Source organism: Micropterus dolomieu, linkage group LG09 (genome assembly GCF_021292245.1).
Source record: "Micropterus dolomieu isolate WLL.071019.BEF.003 ecotype Adirondacks linkage group LG09, ASM2129224v1, whole genome shotgun sequence".
NCBI classification, from domain to species: Eukaryota; Metazoa; Chordata; class Actinopteri; order Centrarchiformes; family Centrarchidae; genus Micropterus; species Micropterus dolomieu.
Window position 1 is genome coordinate 22,654,675 of NC_060158.1, and position 20,602 is coordinate 22,675,276.

A 20,602-nucleotide genomic window follows, 5' to 3' on the forward strand; every position below is an offset into this window, starting at 1 on the left:
ATTTTTTCAGAATATAGACATTGTTGAGTTATGAGCAAGCTAGGGGATCAAACATATTTGTACTTAAGATTCATCCTTGAAAAAGGAACAACCTTGGTGATGATATATATGTATCACACATCCATAACTGATGTATGCTGTGGTATCTAAAATGTCTCCTAGATTAATCTGCGGGATAAAACAGGGACATCTACGATAGCTACAGGTGTAAATGTTTTGTTTGCACAAACCACTTTTTTGTCTGAGACCTTTGCTTTAATTAAAGGCTGTTGTATGGGCCCATCAGATAAGCTTTTCCAAGTGTATGGTTTTTCTCACCAGTTTAGTAGCCCTGCCACAGGAATGAAATGGATAATAATGAGTTTGGTATATTTATTCCCTAGATTGAATTCAATTAGTTTTTTTTGTTATTACCTCAATATTTAACCATCACTAACTTTGACTGTTGATTGTAATAAAAACATCCAACCATCTCCAACCACAGTCTGTGATGGAGCGTTACTGTCTGTGAGGGTGTTGATTATGATCTTTGCCTAACAACGGATTTGTTGAGACAACCTGTGTGCATTAGGCCGCAATAGACTTCATTGGCTACTATACATGTTTGAGGAGTGGACATTTAGCATATGTTTAAACCAGTGCCATATCATTCATATCCACACGCAGTCCCAGGCCCTGCCTTAGTGAACTGGCCGTAGGAGGTTGAGGGGGGTTTGAATTAGGTGTAGTGGTTAATTGTTCGTAATTATAAACTACTTATCAACTAAACTTATTTCTGTTATCATAACCACATTGTATGAACGACGTAAGACAATTTTACGCGTTGTGTTGGCCCGGAGAGAACCAACGAACAGGTCAAAGGTCAGGTCTTGGTAGTTCCCGAGTACAGTGGACTGTGGAGAGCCTTTTCAGTCAGTGAGGCTCCGTTAGCTTAGTTTCATCAGTTTCAGGTTGGTCTAGTGCACAGTTTTCACCATGAATCATGGGAGAGAGATTTATCTCTCTTTTTATCTTTATTAGTAATTAGGATCACCTCTTTATGATTGGTTTTGGAATAGATGAAAAGGTTTGTTTGCAGTGGGAGAGAGATGTACTCTCACTGTGATCCCATGTCCCAGTTTTATCCTGTCTGTTCGTATTGCAATTGTGACAGACTAATCTATTCAAAAGTCTGAGCAGAGTATGTGTTTCTGGCTCCAGTGGCAAATGTGTGTTTTTGCAGTGGCTTTGAGATCACACTCTCCTCCCATTCCCAGTGCTCTGATTACCGAAAAAAGTCAACAAGTCAAAAGTCATATTTCAACAAAGTAGGAATACCACATACCACATGATACTATATTTGCAATATATGCCACACCTCTTGGGCAGTTTTAAACAGACAATGTAGAAATCACCTGCTAGGTTTAAACTAATTAACAGTTACTCTGGTAATTTCCTAAACCCTTTGTGGTCATTATTCATTACAAATGTAGGCTTGTTCAGGTTTTACTAAGACATTAATATGGCATTCATTTTAGCTTCAGTGTGTTTAATTTATTTCATTTTTTAACTCTAAATAACATTATGTATGACAACGGATTTTTTTCAATAAAGAAAATGACATTGTACAGATTTCTTTCAATACAATTGTGTTTTTCAGTCCTCTACCTTCAACAATGTCTTCTATAAAACCTTAAAAGGCCCATTAGGTAGGTGAAAGCCAGTGCTACAATGGGAATACCGAAAAGGACCATTGCTCCTGCGATGGCTATTCCAGCTTGCTTTTTAAGACCTCCCTCCCTGATTTTTCTTGGCCACAAATATGTTGAGTACAAATTAAGGGAGGGCCTCTTGGATGGCTAGAGCATTGTTGTGATCACAAACCTGTGAAATATTCCAGAGAGAATTAAACCTACTTTTTTTTGCTAGATGTTAAGAACACATTTGCTCTTTGCTCTTCCTCTGAACAGAAATCTGGGTGGGATCATGTGGTTGCTGTGGTAGTTTTGAGCGTTGTTGGGATTTAACTCAAGAAATGTGTGTGTGCATCAGAAATACTTAACCTAAATGTTTTTCTCACATGGATTTGCCTACATTTATAAACAATAACTATCTTCTGTGAATTGAAAAATATTCATGTGGAGAGAGTCATGTATATATAAATCAAGAAATAAATTTGTGATTCCTCCAGTGTGAATTATTAAAGGCTGAAGGTCAGAAATTAGGAAGGTCATTACCTGGTAGTCATTGATTAACTCATCTGTCTTATCATCAATGTAGAGAATGAGGCCTCTGATCACAGCTTCTCTTCAGGACTCAGTGCTGCTACAAATATATGAAATATGAGATTATCTTACAGTACAGATATCAGAATGCCACAACATTAAACTAACAGCTACAATATTAAAAGTACATACCTTGTTTATGATGTCAAGGTTCTCATCAAATTTCTTCCCAACTGCTCTCTTCCATGTGTTTGTCCAACTACTCTGGGAATGTGGACTGTAGTGGCTTCAGTCTCATCCTCGAGAATTCTTCCTTGATCTGAGAAAGAGAAACGTCATGAGATAAGAAGTAGAGACACAGGGAAAGAGAAACAGAATACTAAGAAAAGGTAACCCTAGAAACTACCACCATGGGATCAACATAAATATATCAGCAAGATAATGGTAACTAATGTACAGCCAGCAACATCTGGTGCATACACATTAGAAATTAAGTCTTGCTGTGAAAAACAGTGAAAAGAGTGAAAAATAATTTAAAAAATATAGTAAGCCTATATATTTTTTACTTAGTTTTTGCTCTGTGAAATGCAAAAAAACCCCAAACGAGACAAGTAGAACTCTGCCCTCTGAAATGAAAATAACTTTTTGTCTGGCCCATGAGCTAGTTAATATAACTGTAAATTGGACATTCACACACTATATGCACAGATTGCACATCACATTGTAATTTGCTTTCCTAATACAGCTACCTGATATACTTCTGTACATTTCTTATTTTATTTATTTTTATACAGTAGTTGGTTAGTTTTTTGCATATATGTATATATATGTATTATTTACATCCAATAAAAGTGCTGTTTTTGCCACTGACAGGTTCAGATCGTTATTATTAGTGTCTGACAACATTATAGAAAGGGTCCTTACATCGCCATCACCAAACACACCAGACTCCATTTAATAATCAATACTTTTAGCATGTATAGAGCCAGCATACTTGTTACATGTAAATAGATGATTTTAGGGTTTATTTCAACCAAACCAGAGTGGTGGCTGTTGGAACAATGGAATGACAACTAAGATGGTTTGTGATGGTTTTATCCTGTTTCTGTCGACTTTAAATGAAGTGTGTTTTATGATGATACAGTTAATTTGAATGGAGTCTGGTGGGTTTGGCGATATCAGGGATGTTTCATGTTAAAACAAAAAGGATCCTATTCTTTAACAAAAGGTCGACCTCTTTCCATAGTGTTGTCAGACACTAAGAATAATTATCTTAGCATGTCAGTGGCAAAACAAGCACATGTTGTGGATGTAAATTGAAGGTGTGCAGCTGCCTATTAATGTTACATTTTAGCTTCTTTCATGCAGCAGTCTCTTGGACCAATTTCAAATGTCCAGGTTGTTAGAAAACAAAGTTACCGAAAGACATCATTCAAGCTGCTCTAAAAATCCAACTGCCTATGTTAGCTTACACTACATGCCTTATTTTATAGCTGCATGCATGACTTTACACTAGAATCAACTATTTTATTGGCACTTGCAGAGTTTCAATTACACATGAAGCAACTAAAGCCACCTACCTACCAGCTTAAGCTTTGCATGGCACAGAAGTAACTTTTAGCCACATGGTAACAGTAAAACTTAGTTACATTACTCCAGCTTCCAGTATAAATCCACTATAACAAATTTATATTTAAATTACACGTAAAGCCTCGTTTTTGTGCTATTATAAAACTGTAAAGACTGTAGTAATGTAGCTGATCCACATGTTCCTCATTTGAATGCAAGGGGTTTCCAGACCAACAGAACAGGAAGGGAAGTTAGAGTCAATGAGGCTCCTCCAGGCTCCTCCCGCACAATAATTATTGTCTGCGTGTATGTAGCCTACCTAAGAAGATTGGCTGTGATTACTTCATACATTTTGTAAAGACAAAATGCACAGTGTCACAAATGCATATTAATTCAAAACTAGATATATTCATGTAAAGATACAAACATAACATTTAATTGTTAATATCAGATATTTAATTACATTATGAAATTTTCTCCTACTTGGAATTTGGTGCAGTCTTAAATAAGTTTTAATAACGAGGGATTCCTACTCTGACTTCACTCCAGGCCAAAGTACAGGAGGACAAACTTCTGTTTGGGTGGAGCCCATAAATATTTTACAAGCCAATAATAAATGTCTTTTGGGATATTACTAACAGTCATTAATGTTAATAAACATCTAAAGGTTCTTAAGGTATATATAACTTGTTAACAAGTTTCTAGTAGGTGCTCATACAGATGTTAATAAGAAATAAGAAATGTGTTCATTCATATTTTGAGTCTTATCAATGTTAATAAAGATGTATTTTATAAGCTTACATTAAACATTAAGATTTTTTTTTAAATTTCACTAAAAGTGTCTTACAACGAAATAACAACTCTGTTACGTTCTCAATAACCAACCCATATAAAGTCTAATTAACGTTAATAAACATCTTATTAATGTTAAAGAAGGTATATAAACCATCAACAAGTTTCCAATAAGAGCATAAGGGTCTTATAAGCAATTATAAATTAGGTAATTGTGCTTTAGTTAACACTTATTTGTGTTTATAAGCATGTTATGAGGTTTTATAAGTGTTTATTATTTTTTAATTACTGCTTATTTACTGGTAATAACTGCTTATTACAAGCACCTTAAAATAAAGTGTTACTGATTGTTCTGCATGTTGTTCCAGGTTAGGAAAAACTGGATTTTCCAAGCTCAGTGAAAACAGCCAGCAGCTCAAATAATATGACCGTGTTTGAGAAGGGCCCATATTAAGAGTAAGCAAAGAAGTAACAGGGGGTAAAGACTTAATTATTATTAAATTATTATTTATAAATAAATAAAACTGACTATCACACCTTTCTGAGAGAGATGGCCACCCAACAATGTGAACCACAATTCTACTTCACCAGACCATCCCCTCTGAAGGGCTCTGTAGGCTTATGGGCCAAAGTCAAGAAACAGCGCCATCTTCTGACCGCCAGTCTTCAATTCTTGTGCTTGTCTCTTAGCAGAGTGTCCCTAGGAATTAACATTCATGCTGCAATTAATCCTGCAGCACACAATTTACATCCAATACAAACAGTTAGCGCCAGTACAAGAGGTAGTTTTCCCTTTGTGTGGGGAAGGCAAAAAGTAATGACTGACTGTCATGCAAGAGACTGGACTTCATGTCCTGTGTCAGACAAACAGTGTAGTTGGCTTTATTCCCCATGCTCAATACATGTCCAGTAGAAGGAAAGTAACACATCCCAGCACCATTAACCTGCAACATACCATCTAGGATGTTATATATTATTATATTTATTATTATATATGTTGCTGCATTTTCTGCGAATGAGGGCTTGCACAACAGACTTGGAAACTGCCTTAAAACAGCATCTGTAAAAGGGGAAAAATGATTTTGTTTATATAAAAGCAAAATTAACCTCTAATTAACTAACTACCAGATTATTTATTTTGTTAAACGCAGGGAGAGGCGTTTGAGCAATATCTCCCCCGCCGGTCTGGGTCCAGGACGGCGACCGCTGAAGAGAGACGAGCTCAGCCCTCGTCTAGCTCCTACCGCCTGAGCCAGAAGCGAAGCGTCGCTTCCCGTAGTCCCCCTCAACAAACCTGGGACGCGAGGCGGTGCTCTCGCCCGCAGCGCCCCGAGAAGATGGGTCTGAGGACCGTCATTCAGTCTCGGCAGGCTCGGGGAAAGAGGTCCAAAACTTCAACTGGGTGGTCTGGACTGCGGTGCTCATGGGGCAGTCCCAAGAAGGACGGATGGGTTGCGTCTCTGAGGAGATTCAGGTTCAGGATGCTCACCATCCCCACCATCATCAGTCACATCCAATCCGAGGATTGGTTTGTCACGATAGATCTGCGAGACGCATATTTCCACATCTCCATCCGTCCCTCTCACAGGAAGTTCCTGAGGTTCCCCTTCGGGGGCGCGACGTACCAGTATCGGGTTCTTCCGCCTGCCCAATGGACTATATTCCTAGGCGTGGTGTGGGACTCAATGACTATGCAGGCCCAACTGTCTCCTGCACGCGTCGGGTCCATTTTGTCCACAGTGACCAGAGTGCAACGAGGCCGCACCATCACTGTGAAACCCTTTCAGAGGGTGTTGGGTCTCATGGCGGCAGCGTCCAGCATAATCCCGTCTGGCCTGCTGCACATGAAAGCCCTGCAGTAGTGGTTAAAATCAAAGGGATTATCCCCGAGGGGAAATCCATTCCGTCTGATACGGGTTACGATCACAGTTGCCTTTGTTCCCTGTCAGTATGGAGGAAATCTTGGTTCCTGTCCCAGGGTCCCGTGTTGGGAGCGTCATATCGCCGGACAATTATTTCGACAGACGCCTCACTCACGGGGTGGGTGCCGCTTTGCGAGAGGCTCCCGCGGTCGCCACGTCCTTGTCAGGACCGACAACACGGCAGTGGTGGCCTATTTGAATCACCAGGGGGGTCTGCGCTCGCGCCCATTATGCAAGCCGGCACATCAGATCCTCCTGTGGTCCCAGCAGAGACTGAGGTTGTCAGGGTCTACGGTCTGCAGGCGTTTCATCCCCCACCTCATGTGACGGCGGAGGGAGACTTCATCTGCTCTGCCCTGTCAGAGCACTGAGTATTTTCACTCTGAGGTCCTCCCGGTGGATGAAAGCAGACCAGTAGCTGGTGTGTTTCGGGTCCCACAACGCTGGGCTCCCCACTTCTAAACACACAATCAGCAACTGGATCGTTAAGGCTAATTCCCTGGCCTATCAGGTGCGCGGGTTACCTTCACCTCTGGCCGTAAGGGCGCACTCTACTTGAGGCATGGCGGCCTCTAGGGCCCTCCTCGCAGGTTTTTCGCTCCAGGATTTGTGTGAGGCAGCTGGCTGGGCCACTCCTCACACTTTTATCCAGTTTTACAGTCTGAACCTTCCTTCTGCACCCAGCACCCGTACGCTCTCCTCTTAGTCGTGCCTACGGGTTACTGCACGCTGGGGGGCAGGCGGAGGCGGAGGCGTGGAATAGTGGGTATTCTCATTCCCATAGTGTCGTCACCGACGCAGTTCGAGTTCCCTCGAAGGGGAACGTCTCGGGTTACGTATGTAACCCTTGTTCCCCGAGAAGTGGAACGAGACACTGCGTCAGTCCGCCACACCTCACCCCACCGGGAGTGCCTTGCTTCATAGCAAAGAGCTAATGTGTCCGGTGTGCCGGCGTGCTTATATACGCCTCCAGTTACGCCGTCACACTCTACCGTTCTATTAACGGCAATAGGATTGGAGTAGTTTCATTCATGATTTCAGCCACGCCCAGAGGTGTTCCCACAGTGTCGTCACCGACGCAGTGTCTCGTTCCCCTTCTCGGGAAACAAGGGTTACATACGTAACCGGAGACGTTCTTCCATTACAACATGATCAGAAACAATACATAAACACTACTGTATATTCAGCCAATGAGCTGTATATGATAAAATGTTATTAAACAAGAACAGCAAAAAGTAAAACATTAAGACCTGCTTAACAGCTGTGCTCTCTACATGTCATTTCACATTAACACAGCAGTCAATTTGTGAAGTACAAAAGTAGCCAATTACTTACATGTATAACAATATTTTATAATAATATTATTATTTTTATATTGTTTATTTTTCACAAGAAAAGAGCAAAAACAGTGATTGTGTGCAGGAGCCAGACATACCTATGAGCACATTGAGCTTTTGAGGGTCCAGCTGGCTCTTTGAGGTTTGAATGCCAGACTTCCCTGTGAATGTGGATCGGGCTAGTGTGTCTTTTCCAAATATCAGTGTTGAGGTCTTGGATAAAAAAAACAATCCCAGAAAGCTCCTAAAAGAAAAAATATTCACAGTTACGGCAGTACTACCACCTAGTTTAGTTTAGTTCTTCATTTGCATATCTTGATTAAACACTGATTCTTACAGCAAATCATTCTCATCATTCATTATTTGATTTTGTTTAGCTAAGGCAGGAAATTTGGACTCCCATCTGGGCCCAACATTAAGTTGGTTAAATGTGGCAAAGGGTTGGTTCAACTTTTAAAAGTTTAATACATGATATATGACCATATAAATTTACATAAAGTTGAGCAGTATTTTATATAACATCACATGCTATTATATAGTGTGGTCAGGCATTGCAGGACACATAAATATTATTTCAAGCGCATCTTAAAACAATTCTCACATACCCGTGTACACGTTGACATCGCTGTTATTAATGAGTTATATTGGTCACTGTAATGATTCCCCCATCCGTGGTTGCAGTGAAGTGAAATCTCTAAAAGCAGTGTAACTTTGGAAGATATCCACTTTTGACTAGATTAACACAAATGCTTAGCTGATACTTCATATTAGCATTAGCTAAACTTTAAAATTAATTTGTACAAAAATGACAACTTGCCTCACAGCAAGAAGGTCTCGGGCCCCGGCCTTTCTGTGTGGAGTTTACATGTTCTCCCCGTGTCTGCGTGGGTTTTCTCCAGGTGCTCCAGCTTCCTCCCACCGTCCAAAGACATGCAGACTAGGTTAATTGGTGTCCCTAAAATTGTCCTTAGGTGTGAGTGTGAGTGTGACTGGTTGTTTATCTATGTGTGGCCCTGCAATGGACTGGCGACCTGTCCAGTGTTTGCCTGTTGTCCGCTGGGATTGGCTCCAGCTCCCAGGCGACCCTTCTTTAGCGTAAAGACAGCATCATATTAATTGCATTTATACTCATACCAGTGATAAAGACCTTACTGGTCATCTTAAAAGTACAAAAGCTGAATTGAGCACTCACACACGTATGCACAGGCCTGCCTACATTCTTAACCATCAAATTCCAGCAACAGGTAGGTAAGATATGTTTTGCAGTGGCAAAATGTTTAGTGGTGTTTTTGAATTGTATATAAAAATAAACACCACTTAATTTCGGTTTAAAATGCTTTGTAATGGGCATTACTGAGATTGTAACTGCTGTAATATTACCAACATTTTATTAGTAGATATTGTTTTATTTGATTTGATTTATATCTTTCCATATTTTAATATAGGCTTGCACTTAATTATATGCTGTGTGTGTGTAGCATGAAGGAACTACAAATTTTGTTTTGTTATGCAGTCTTGTCTGTTTAATGACAAATAAACAACCTTGTACCTTGTAATGCCTTATATTAACGTTACTGCGTTACAGCAAAAAGCAATACATGACTGTAATTGCATTTCTTTTGTTACGCATTAGTCTCAACACCGGTTCTATGGCAGATGAAAGTGGCTGTCTAGATTATGAAGCTATGAAGATGCTAGTTGACTAATATCACCTAAAAAATATCAGAAAATTACTATTAAAGTTATAAATCAACCTGTTAGCTAGCATTAGCCAGAGACGGGGACTCGAGATTGAGCCTCGGACTCAAGTTTGAGACTCGGACTCGAGTCCGACTTAAGCTGCACAAACAGTGACCTCACACTCGACTTGATACTTCAGACTTGAGTCGGACTCGAGGTGCAGGATTTGTGAACAATGTTTATATTTAGGTAAAGTCTGATGAGCGTGCTTGCCAAACTAGTACTTGCCAAACTAGTGGTGGTTGATTGAGTTAATCATTTAAGTCCCGCTGGCTGCCATCAGCGTTAATTATTAACAGTGGCTGGGGGTGTGTTGACTTACAGTAGTTTATAAGCTGTGACAACTGTGAATAGTTGTAGAGGAGTTGTACATCAGGCTATGGTTTTACTCTGTAAGTAAAAAACAGGCTACAGGTTTAGGTTTAAGACCGGGTATGGTTGTAACACTTTTTGCTTCAGCAACTATAACTCACTGAATTTTTTAGCTAGAGCTCTCAAATTTTTATACAAAGTACCCATATTTGTTCACTACAAATGGCACCAATTCAATCCTCTACAAGAATATCACAGGCCTCGTGAGTTGATGTCAAATGCAATGTGTTCCCTTGTTGCAACCTACCCTAATAGCGGGGTAGGTTGTAACACATGCTTGGGTAGGTTGTAACAATCACATAAAAAAATCAAAAATAGATGCCACACTATATGATAAGCTTCCAAAACAGGTAGTGATATCAAAGAACAATGTTTCTCTCTTGCTGTAACAGACTTTGTCTGATGACTCACGTGCATCAACAGTATGTGTATGTAAATTTATCTATAGAATAAACTTACTTAAAAGTATACTTAATAAATACTACTAAAATGTTCCTAATTAAAGAACATCTCTGTACATCCTTAAGTCTAACTAAAATGAGGTGTGTGTGTGTGTGTATTCTTATTCAGAGTTTCAGTTAGTGCTTGAAGTGGTTTACTTTCTTACCTCAAAATCAGTTTTTTCTCTATATATTCTGAATATGCCTGTTTCCAGACTTGATGCCTGATCGGGGAGGAAGTAGGTAAATACTGAAATGATCACCTAACTCCTATCTTATCTCTATTTGGTGGAATTGGTGTTGTTACAACTCTCCCCATGTTACAACCATACCCGTAACTGTCTCAAAGACATGTTTAATTGAAATGTCTATTTTGTATATTTGTATGTGTAAGTTCATGAATATTTGAGTTCATACAGCCATTTAAAAATAGGAAAAACATGTGAAGATGTTAAAAGGGGTAACATTCACAAATATGTCTTTAATTTAAATACTGTTAAAAATGTTGTGCTTTTATGTAAGGTTTATTTCAACGATCCCAGTAATGGGAAATGGGTCACATGAACAGAGTTAAGATAAGGGCATAACCATGGCATTATGGGTAAGAGACAATGTGGAGGCAGAGCAGAGCATGCAGAGGAACGAAATGAAGCCCCAAAATAACCGTATTCTGCACTTGGTTCAAGAGGCGCACACGGTAATTGCCTTTCATTTGTTTACCTTTGTGTATGGTACTTGTTGGTGTACTTTACGTGGACAATATTTATGTTTGGTTATATTGTATGATTTCATTGCATTTCGCTTGTGTTAATGTGTTAGGGCCTGTTTATCAGTGGACACTAGCTTGAAAGGCTTTAAAGTGAATGTGAGATGAATGTTTTAAGCTGTATGTCTTTTACTTTCTTGTAGTTTTCACAGTGTCTGCTGACGAAGGAGAGAGTTGCCATAAAATAAATCTTCAAAAGACATCTGTATGATGCATGGCCATTATTTCTTGGGACCAGTGTAGCTACACCCGGTCTCCCCTATCTTTGTTTCAATATAATATTCAAGTCCCCCAGTCTTTGACTTTTCCTAAAAGTGTGTTATGTAGCACCCCCTATTGTTAAAAAATGTCAAGGTAAAGCCAGATTTAAAAAATGGGCATTCATACCTATAAGCGCCAGGTGCTAAATGTGTTGAAGCAACATGTAGCAGAAATAATCTCAAAATCACGGCATTTTTATAGCGGGTAAATTTTACCCGCTATGGCGGTTAGGTATACAACGAACCCTGGCGGTTCTAGTGTTAAGTTGTTATTATGTCTGTGGTGTCCACCTTTGCCATGTCCGAGTCGGGAAAGTAAAACAAAGCAAACCTGGGAAACAACATAATTTTCAGGCCAAAATTAGCTTCCCTCTCAACACTACGTTAACTTGACACAGTAACCTGACTTTCACGCAATGTGATTGGGGCGTCGATTAGAAAATCTTGATTCTGATTGGTCAAATTGATTGCATTGCACTAGCGGGCTGGGCAGGAGGGCACACTTTGCCCCTCTGTATATGTGTTTACTGTTTACAAACAGTATAACTACATTATGATTTAAAGTATGCTTATTACCATACTTTTTTTTTTACATTAAAGATGTGTGTTGCTACCTTCTTGGCAAGGTCAGCCTGGGATCTCAACTGGCTATTTACTTGGTTAAATAAAATTTTAATAAAAAAAGAGAAGAAAAGAAAAAAAGTGTAGGCTATATAAGAAATACTCTGCTTTTGAAAAATATATTAAAATGTTATAAAAATAGGTTTTGAAAATCATACTTCTGGAAAACAGGCATAAAACATTTGACAATTACATTAATATTTTAAATATATTGCAGTGGACAATGGAGCATAATTGGCATGAATATATTTTTAACCCGCTTAAAGTGTAATTGTTTAACAATATACTTCCACAAAGTAAACCTAAATAGTATTTACTCCTGTGGTACAAATATATTTTTAATAAATAGACTTACATGTACTTTCTAGTACATTTTCAATGCCTTTAAGGGCACTTCTTTTCAACCTGGAGGGTGTGTTAAGGACAGGCTTCCATGCCAGTTTGAGCCAATAGGGACCAGCAAACATGAGAGCAAGTAGGAGCAGGAGAGGAGGTGCCTAAAACCTGTGAGAATGAATGGGGCTCATCCATCCATCACTTTCATTGTTTAAATAGCTTGAAAAGTTATTAGAGTTCAGAAATGGAACATATAAATTAAGAATCATCTCGGCTTTAGTTTTTTTTTGGAATGCCTAGTATATCATTTTACTGAAAAAAAAGCAAAACAAAGCAGTATCCTTTATTTAATGTTGTATTTTCAACAGGTCATATGTGCCAGTTAAGTCAAATATCAAAGCTAACAAGGATTTGGTGAGTATTATTTTGAAAGCATTCAACAACACATTTTATTGGCTACAAAGGCAGTGGCTCCTAGAAATAAGTGTAAAGGCTAATTCTGATTCATAACAGGTGATGGTGATCAATCCAGCTTTCATGAGGTATGTTCATGACATGTGGCTGCAAAAGAAGGGCAGTTATCCATCCACTGGCTTTATGACTTTGATTCTTGCCCTCCATATTTGTGACGAGGTGAGTTAATTATTATCCTTGTGAATGTCACTAGTGTTGCTGTAACAACAAGTAGATGCAAATTATGTTTTGACCTATAATTAAATCCTTCAATGGCTATCAGGCTGTGCCATCACAAATCGACTGAGCCCAAAGACATGTGACACTATTCTCTAACTCAGACCTAACTTCCCTTAAACTGCCATTGAATCCTACATTCACCCTAGCAAAGAGCTCTGCTGTTTTAACCAGACCTGCATTGGCTAACCCAGACTTGTGGCCTGAATGGCTTGATAGACAGTTCAGTTTGAATGCTGTGGCCCACTCAGTAGTCCCGCTGCCAGTACTGCTTATGTAGTGTGATTACAAAATTAACATCTTGAAAGTTGTGGCACTTGTTGCAAAGGCAGTGTTTCATTATGTACATACATTACGTAAATCTGTTAGTTAATAGATGTTTTTGTTGTTATTTTTCTTATCCAACAGGTCCGTGTGTTTGGTTATGGAGCAGACAAAAATGGAAACTGGAATCATTACTGGGAAAAACTCAAAGACACAAAGTTTAAAACTGGAAAACATCCTGGAAGTCATGAGTATGGAATTATCGAGAAGCTAGCTGAGAAACAAAAGATCGTGTTTTTTACAGGTCGGAGATCTTTCTCTTAGCATTTAAACTATTCATAAACTTGATAGCAAATAATTTATCATGCAAAACAAGAATAAGAAGACCAACTGCCTTGTTGCAGACATTAAAGAGTGGTAGACAAACTGTGAGTGGCTAACCTATTTCTACTGAGGGAAAAGTACAGAACTAAAAAATGTTTAATGAATGTGAATGATCCTGTTGTATGGGGGACCAATTCTGACAAAGAAAATAAATACAGAAATAAATAAATGCTCATTAAATAAATAAGCATCCGATTAAAATAAAGTACATGAATAAATGAAGGCAGTAATCAAATTATACAATGAGACAAATGTATATATCTCTTGATTTATCCATTCATTTTAATCTTCTGTATCTGTATAGTTCACCCCCTGAGACACAGCCCCTCCTCATTTGCATAATGACGCAGAAATGCATAGAGAAATGCAAAAATGGATGAAGAGGATTAAGAATGGCAAGAAATTATGAGATTCAAATAAGAATACCACATCTTTCTGTGCAATTGAGTTTAAAATGAGGCCTTTTAAGCTGTGATTACACATTTAAACATAGAGGGGGCTGTTATATTTTTTGTAATAACTGGAAGTCAAGATGTCATCACTCCACTGATGTGGGCAGTGAAGTCATGGTACAATAGTCTACCTTTGCAGGTTTAATTTCAACTCACTATTAAACAGTCACTTATTGTCAGCCAGCTTCTTTCCCACAGTGTGTCTATTGACACACAGAGACAGGAAGTTAAGACATGTTTAATTTGCATGGATGGGATATTGATTTGATGCAAAATCAATTACAGAACATGGCATTAAAAAACAGAAACAGTTGGTGGACACTAAATCTCCATTCAGGTGCCATTGAGCCATTGCAGAAGAACAGGCTGGAACATATCATACATGAATGCATGTGTGCATACAAAATAATTTACACATAATCTCATTCACACATATATGGAGGTTTACAGGGACACATCCATTCGTTCTGAGCTGACTGTAAGTAAGGAGTAGGCTTCAGATATGACATCTGAATTTTCAGATAAGAGTTTGTTTTTTTTTTAAATGCAAATGAGGTGTTTTCTTAGAAATGCCTTGTGACTCAAAAACCCCCCAACTGATCAGTTAACAAGAGAAGAATGTCTTCTATATGAAACACAAAAAAATATGTGGTTGGTCCATGGCCTCACATACTGACAGTGCGACGTTGCAAAAATGGTTAAGGTTTGGTTAGGTTAGGCACATATACAAGGTGGTTATGATTAGACCATTGCTTAAGTTAAAATTACCACTTGGTTAGGGTTAAGAAAACGTGGTTTGGTTTAAAATGATGTCTGCCAGATGTGTGCCTTTTCTGCATCAGTGGAAACATCAATTTATGTAAAGGGAAACAACTAGTCTATAATGGAATATAATACAGTAAAGCTCTCATTCTGTTTTGCTTTCAATTATATGTTCTCCTGTAGATGAACTTTTAGTACATATAATACCATCCCTGCTGAGTCAGCACACATGCAGGCATGATTTAGTCTTCTCTTATTTTTCAAGGAACCACATCGCTTCTCTTTGCAAGGTTGCAACATCACCTCTGCCATGTATTATGTATGCAGTGGAAAATTATAGTAGACTTCACAATCAGATTTAGCAGTGAGGAAATAGATGAGTTTAGCCAGAGACATGACATTTAGAGGAGACATGCTACTCAATCACATTCTCAATAAAACTTTACCATTACGGACTTTCCCCTATGGTAAAGTTGGCGCTAGAAAGCCAATCGTCTACTTTTAACAGCCAAGCGGGAAACATATGTAAGCCAATCATGTGGTTCCACTGACGTAAGGGTCTGTTTTACTTCTACTGCATGCGCGGAAGTGGTGATGCATGCGCAGTAGAAGTAGAACCAATCGGGAAAAGCTTTTTATACCTTATTTTGGCGCAAAGTTGTCAAACTTTTTCAGCGATTTTTATCAGATTTAAATGCTGATTCTATTCATGTAGTTTTTTATGTCCCAGTGACCAGTGAAAGTGTATATCTGGCTCTCTCCCCATTCATTTAGACAGGAGCCTGGTCTTGTTAGTCCGAAATAGCTGCCCAGAGGCTTTGCCAAGATGGTGGCCGAGTAGCATGACTTGCCTAAAAGGACTTTGGTTTAGCCCACAATCACTAGGCTATATAATCCTGCACCTTAGAGACTTTGCCGTGATTGGTGGTATTCAGAAGAAAACACCAGTGATTTAGATTTTTTTGTCTGATTTTTGTTCTTATAAATCTGATACATGAATCTAGGATTTTTTTCTCAGTTTATTAACCCCCACCATGGCTCCATATTTTTTGGCAAGGTAAAATAGTCTAATATTAAAAGTAATCTAAATATGTGGCAATACTTAGGATAAATCAACCAAGGCTTTCAGAAGGCAGGCTTTACAAACTCTGAGATTATCCCTGAGCGATCACACAGCTTATCCCTGTGTGACTTCTTGTTCTATGGTCAACTTCCTGTTCACATGTGGTTAAAGTCTAATCTGAAATGAGCACAATTTTATTTATTTTTTTGCTTCAAAAGTAAAACGTTGGCACTTTACATTTTATGTACTACAACTTTGTTAGGTATGAATGTTCAAAATTATAACTTTGCACAAAGTAGAGGGGATAATAAAAGTGTCTTTTGACACTTCAGCTGAAGTGCTATGTTAAGCTAACCTTGAGATTTAGCCAACATTAATATACATGTCAGTTTGGCATCCGCTCTGGTGGGCAAGGCTTATATGGCGGCGGGTCGAGCTGGTGCAAGCCTGCACACTATAGCCATCCTACAGGCATACCAGGCCCATCTGCTAAAGGACTGTGACCATGAGGGGGGCCCCTCTAAGGAGGATATAGTGCCATTTGTGGCTCAACCTCTCGGGCATCCAGGAGAAGGAAAAGGCTTTCCTCCTTGATGCGCCACTGACGACTACTGGCCTGTTTGGTGAGGCAGTGGATGTCAAAATGCAGGGAGAGGCGTTTGAGCAGTATCTCCCCCGCCAGTCTGGGTCCAGGACGGCGACGGCTGAAGAGAGACGAGCTCAGCCCCCTTCTAGCTCCTACCACCAGAGCCAGAAGCAAAGCGTCGCTTCCCGTGGTCCCCCTCAACAAACCTGGGATGCGAGGCAGCGCTCTCGCCCACAGCCCCCCGAGAAGACGGATCTGAGGTCCATCATTCAGTCACGGCGGGCCCGGGGAAAGAGGTCCTGAGGTTTCGAGTAGGCGGGGCCCACTACCACCTGCGCTCGTGCCCGTTATGCAAACTGGCGCATCAGATCCTCCTGTGGTCCCAGCAGAGACTGCTGTCTCTCAGAGCGATGTATATCCCTGGGACCCAGAATCAAGGAGCAGACCTGCTGTCGAGATGGGCTGAGGCCTGGGGGAATGGAGACTCCACCCCGAGGTGGTGGAGTTATTGTGCGAAAGGTTCGGCCCTACAGACGTGGACCTGTTTGCATCTCAAGAGACTACGCACAGTCAAGTGTGGTTCTCCCTCTCACCCCCAGCCCCGCTAGGGCTGGATGCCATGGTGCAGACGTGGCCGAGGCTGCGTCCGTATGCTTTTCCCCCAGTTGTTATGCTCCCGGAGGTTCTGGAGCGGGTCCATCAGGACGGTGTCTGCCTACTGTTAGTAGCACCGTTTTTGGCGGGCCCGAGTGTGGTTCTCGGACATAATATCACTCCTGGAGGGCCCACCCTGGCAGGTCCCTCTGAGGAGAGGCCTGCTGTCCCAGGTGGAGGGCCGGGTCTTTCACCCGTGCCCCGCCCTGTGGCAGCTGTGGGTCTGGCCCCTGAGGGGGCGCAGTTCCTGGAGGCGGGCCTGACGGCAGGAGCAGTCAAGACGCTACTCAGCTCCAGAGCCCCATACACGAGAAGGATGTACGGCCTGAAGTGGAATGTGTTTAACTGCCACCTGTTGTAGAGGACAGGCAGTGGACCCAGTTACCTGCCCGGTGATTATGGTACAGGAGTTCCTCCAGGACCGTTTCTCTGCTGGCCTTTCCTCGTCCACGCTTAAGGTGTATGTGGCTGCCATTTCTGCGTTCTGGGGAGGCTTCCACTGGTCGTGCACTTCCTCCGTGGAGCCCGGAGGATGAGACCCGTGACTCGTTCCAGGGTTCCCACTTGGGACCTGGCAGTGGTTCTCGAAGCGTTGGCTGGGGCTCCCTTCGAACCCCTGGAGTCGGCTGAGGCCAAGCACCTGACCCTTAAGATGGCCTTTCTCCTCGGTATCACCTCTCTGAGGAGGGTGGGGGATCTCCAGGCACTTTCGGTTTCTCCACGATGCCTGGAGTTTGCCCCACCTCATGTGACGGCGGAGGACGGGAGACGTCTTTCCGGTGGAGGAAAGCAGACCAGTTGCTGGAGTGTTTCGGGATCGTTCAGAATATTTCCCTGACCTATCAGGTGCGCGGTTTGCCTTCACCTATGGCCGTGAGGGCGCACTCTACTCGAGGCATGGCGGTTTCTAGGGCCCTCCTTTCAGGGGCTTCGCTCCAGGATTTGTGTGAAGCAGCTGGCTGGGCCACTCCTCACACTTTCATCCTGTTTTAAAGTCTGGACCTTCCTTCTGCACCCGTGCGCTCTCCTCTTAGTCGTGCCTACGGGGTGCTGCACGCTGGGGGCAGGCGGGGGTTAGTGTTGTCATCGACGCAGTTTGAGTTCCCTCGAAGGGGAACGTCTCCCCGAGAAGGGGAACGAGACACTGCGTCAGTCCGCCACACCTCACCCCGCCTGGAGTGCCTTGCTTTATAGCAAAGAGCTAATGTGTCCGGTGCGCCAGCGTGCTTATATACGCCTCCTGTTATGCCGTCACACGCTACCGTTCTAGCAACACCAATAGGATTGGAGTAGTTTCATTCATGGTTCAGCCCTGCCATTCCCAGAGGCGTTCCCATAGTGTCGTCACTGACGCAGTGTCTCGTTCCCCTTCTCAGGGACCAAGGGTTACATACGTAACCCAAGACGTTATCATCGTAGTATTAAAATGAAACCGATGTAACAAAAGACAATGAAGATATCGTATTTAGCAACTTGTATAAAACAAAAGATAAAAGAGTAATTAGTTTTAAATATGAGGTGGACGATACTGTAAGAATTTCAAAACTACGCGGCCCTGGCTGATGCTCCCCTTTGGTCCCGTACCCACCATCTCACAGTCGATAGCGAGGTACTTTGTGGGGATTCCTGTTGATGTCTGTGTGGCAGTGGGTTTATGTTGCTTGATACTGAGGGTGTGGCGGCTGTTGACTCTGTGTTCACTGGTCCCTTTGGCTTTTCTTGGTGGCCTATTCTGTCCACAGTGGCAGTAAAGGAAGGCATGCTGTGTGTGGATGTTGAAGGCTTGGAGCTACAGTGTGAGGCGCCGGCTGTGCTGCTCGGATGAGGGTTTTTTTTGTTGTGTGTGGAAGTGGGAAGTGATCGATATTTCACTGTAAAGGAATGCGTTTCAAGGGACCCTCCTTAAAAGACTATGACGGCGAAATATTACAGGGGACATTTTATGAGCAAGAGATGCAAAAAGTTATTGTAGATAAAAACAAAACATTTAAAATAGAAAAGATTTTTATCTAGAAAGAAAAGACAAGGCCGGGACATGGTGTTAGTAAAATGGGTCGGATGGTCAGATAAATTTAACTTGTGGATTTTGGAACAGGTCATTCAGCTACCTTAGCAGAATACAAACACACATATAAATGGAAACAGAGGATTTTTTGTCACCCTGCCCAGCAACTCGTCTGCATTATTTTACCCGAGCAATACAATAGCAAGCTTTAGAACGAAACTATCCAAGCCTTTACACTGTAAATCAGCATACGAGGTGGGTTTGATAGAAATACAATATCCAAAAACATGGAAATCGTTTTCATCAGAAGACTCAAACTTTGTTGTGTTTGAGAAAAAATCCAACAAGAGGGTATCAGCGACACAGGGGTTCTATACAACAATGTCACAGATAATAGCTGAACTAAAGAGTTGTTTATCTGAAAACGACATGGGTCACATTGAGCTTGATTACAACAATATTACCAACCGAGTAAGCATTTTACCAACGAGAGACGTAGAATTAACGTTTCAAGGAAAACTTGGAGAGGTGCAGAAACAGGGGGTCTCTGCATGATCGGATAAGGACATTTACTTAGGAACAATGGGGGAGGGGTAGTTTGGAATGTGGTACAAAACATCTCTTCTCCAAGAGGACTTGGGCCAATCATGGACTGACCTACACTTTTGTTTTATTGTTTTATGACGTGACGATGTACACTAAAACACTGGGTCAGGGAGAGATAGCCAGTCAGACTTCACGAACTGATACAGCTTGTTGTTTGTCAGAGAAAGGAAGATTGACCCAGAGCTCTGTAAGCTTTATTCATTCACTTGTAATAAAACTGATTAACGGGCTCGGTGCTCAGTATGGTGCAGGGTTAGGGGGTATCTTTAGGGGTCTGTTTAGATTAGCATTCCCCTTATTCAAGAAATGATTTACATTTGTTGCCCCTCATTTAAAGACAGCTGCTAAAAACATAGTTACAATTGTTATTACTAACGTCATGAACAGACGTCAAGAGGGGTCGAGTATAGTGGCCGTGGCCCCCCGACCAATAAAACGACCTCCTGGGAAAAGAGGGAGTTCCCCACCAAAGAGGCGTAGCTGAACAACAAATAAGAAGACCCAAACTAAGACTAGAAAAAATAAACAAGCAAGGAGAAGCAAGTCGACAAAAAGTCAGAAGACAAGAGACATTTTCTAACAAGAATGTCGTTGGTACATAGCCTGTCACAAGAGTGCGTCAAGTCGGAGCTAGACCTGTTTATGGTGCCGTTAACACAAATGAGTATTGAGAAATGCGTCTACGTCGAATTCCCTCCTCTAGCAGCGGTATCAGACTCTGCACCCCTTGAATTTTTCATTCCAGCTAGTACAGAGGACTACCTGGATCTAAACAAT

The 20,602-nt window shown here is 41.2% G+C and overlaps 1 protein-coding gene across 1 annotated transcript in view; it reads left to right on the forward strand.

The window, feature by feature from the left end:
* Positions 1–16,863, forward strand: part of LOC123976837 (CMP-N-acetylneuraminate-beta-galactosamide-alpha-2,3-sialyltransferase 1-like) — a 19,316-nt gene extending 2,453 nt beyond the window's left edge. The window contains exons 4-8 of the mRNA XM_046059202.1: positions 12,728–12,773; positions 12,873–12,992; positions 13,458–13,617; positions 15,095–15,105; positions 16,543–16,863. Coding sequence (XP_045915158.1) covers positions 12,728–12,773; positions 12,873–12,992; positions 13,458–13,617; positions 15,095–15,105; positions 16,543–16,863 — 658 coding nt within the window. The remainder of the gene's footprint in view (positions 1–12,727; positions 12,774–12,872; positions 12,993–13,457; positions 13,618–15,094; positions 15,106–16,542) is intronic.
* The last annotated feature ends 3,739 nt before the right edge of the window (positions 16,864–20,602 follow it).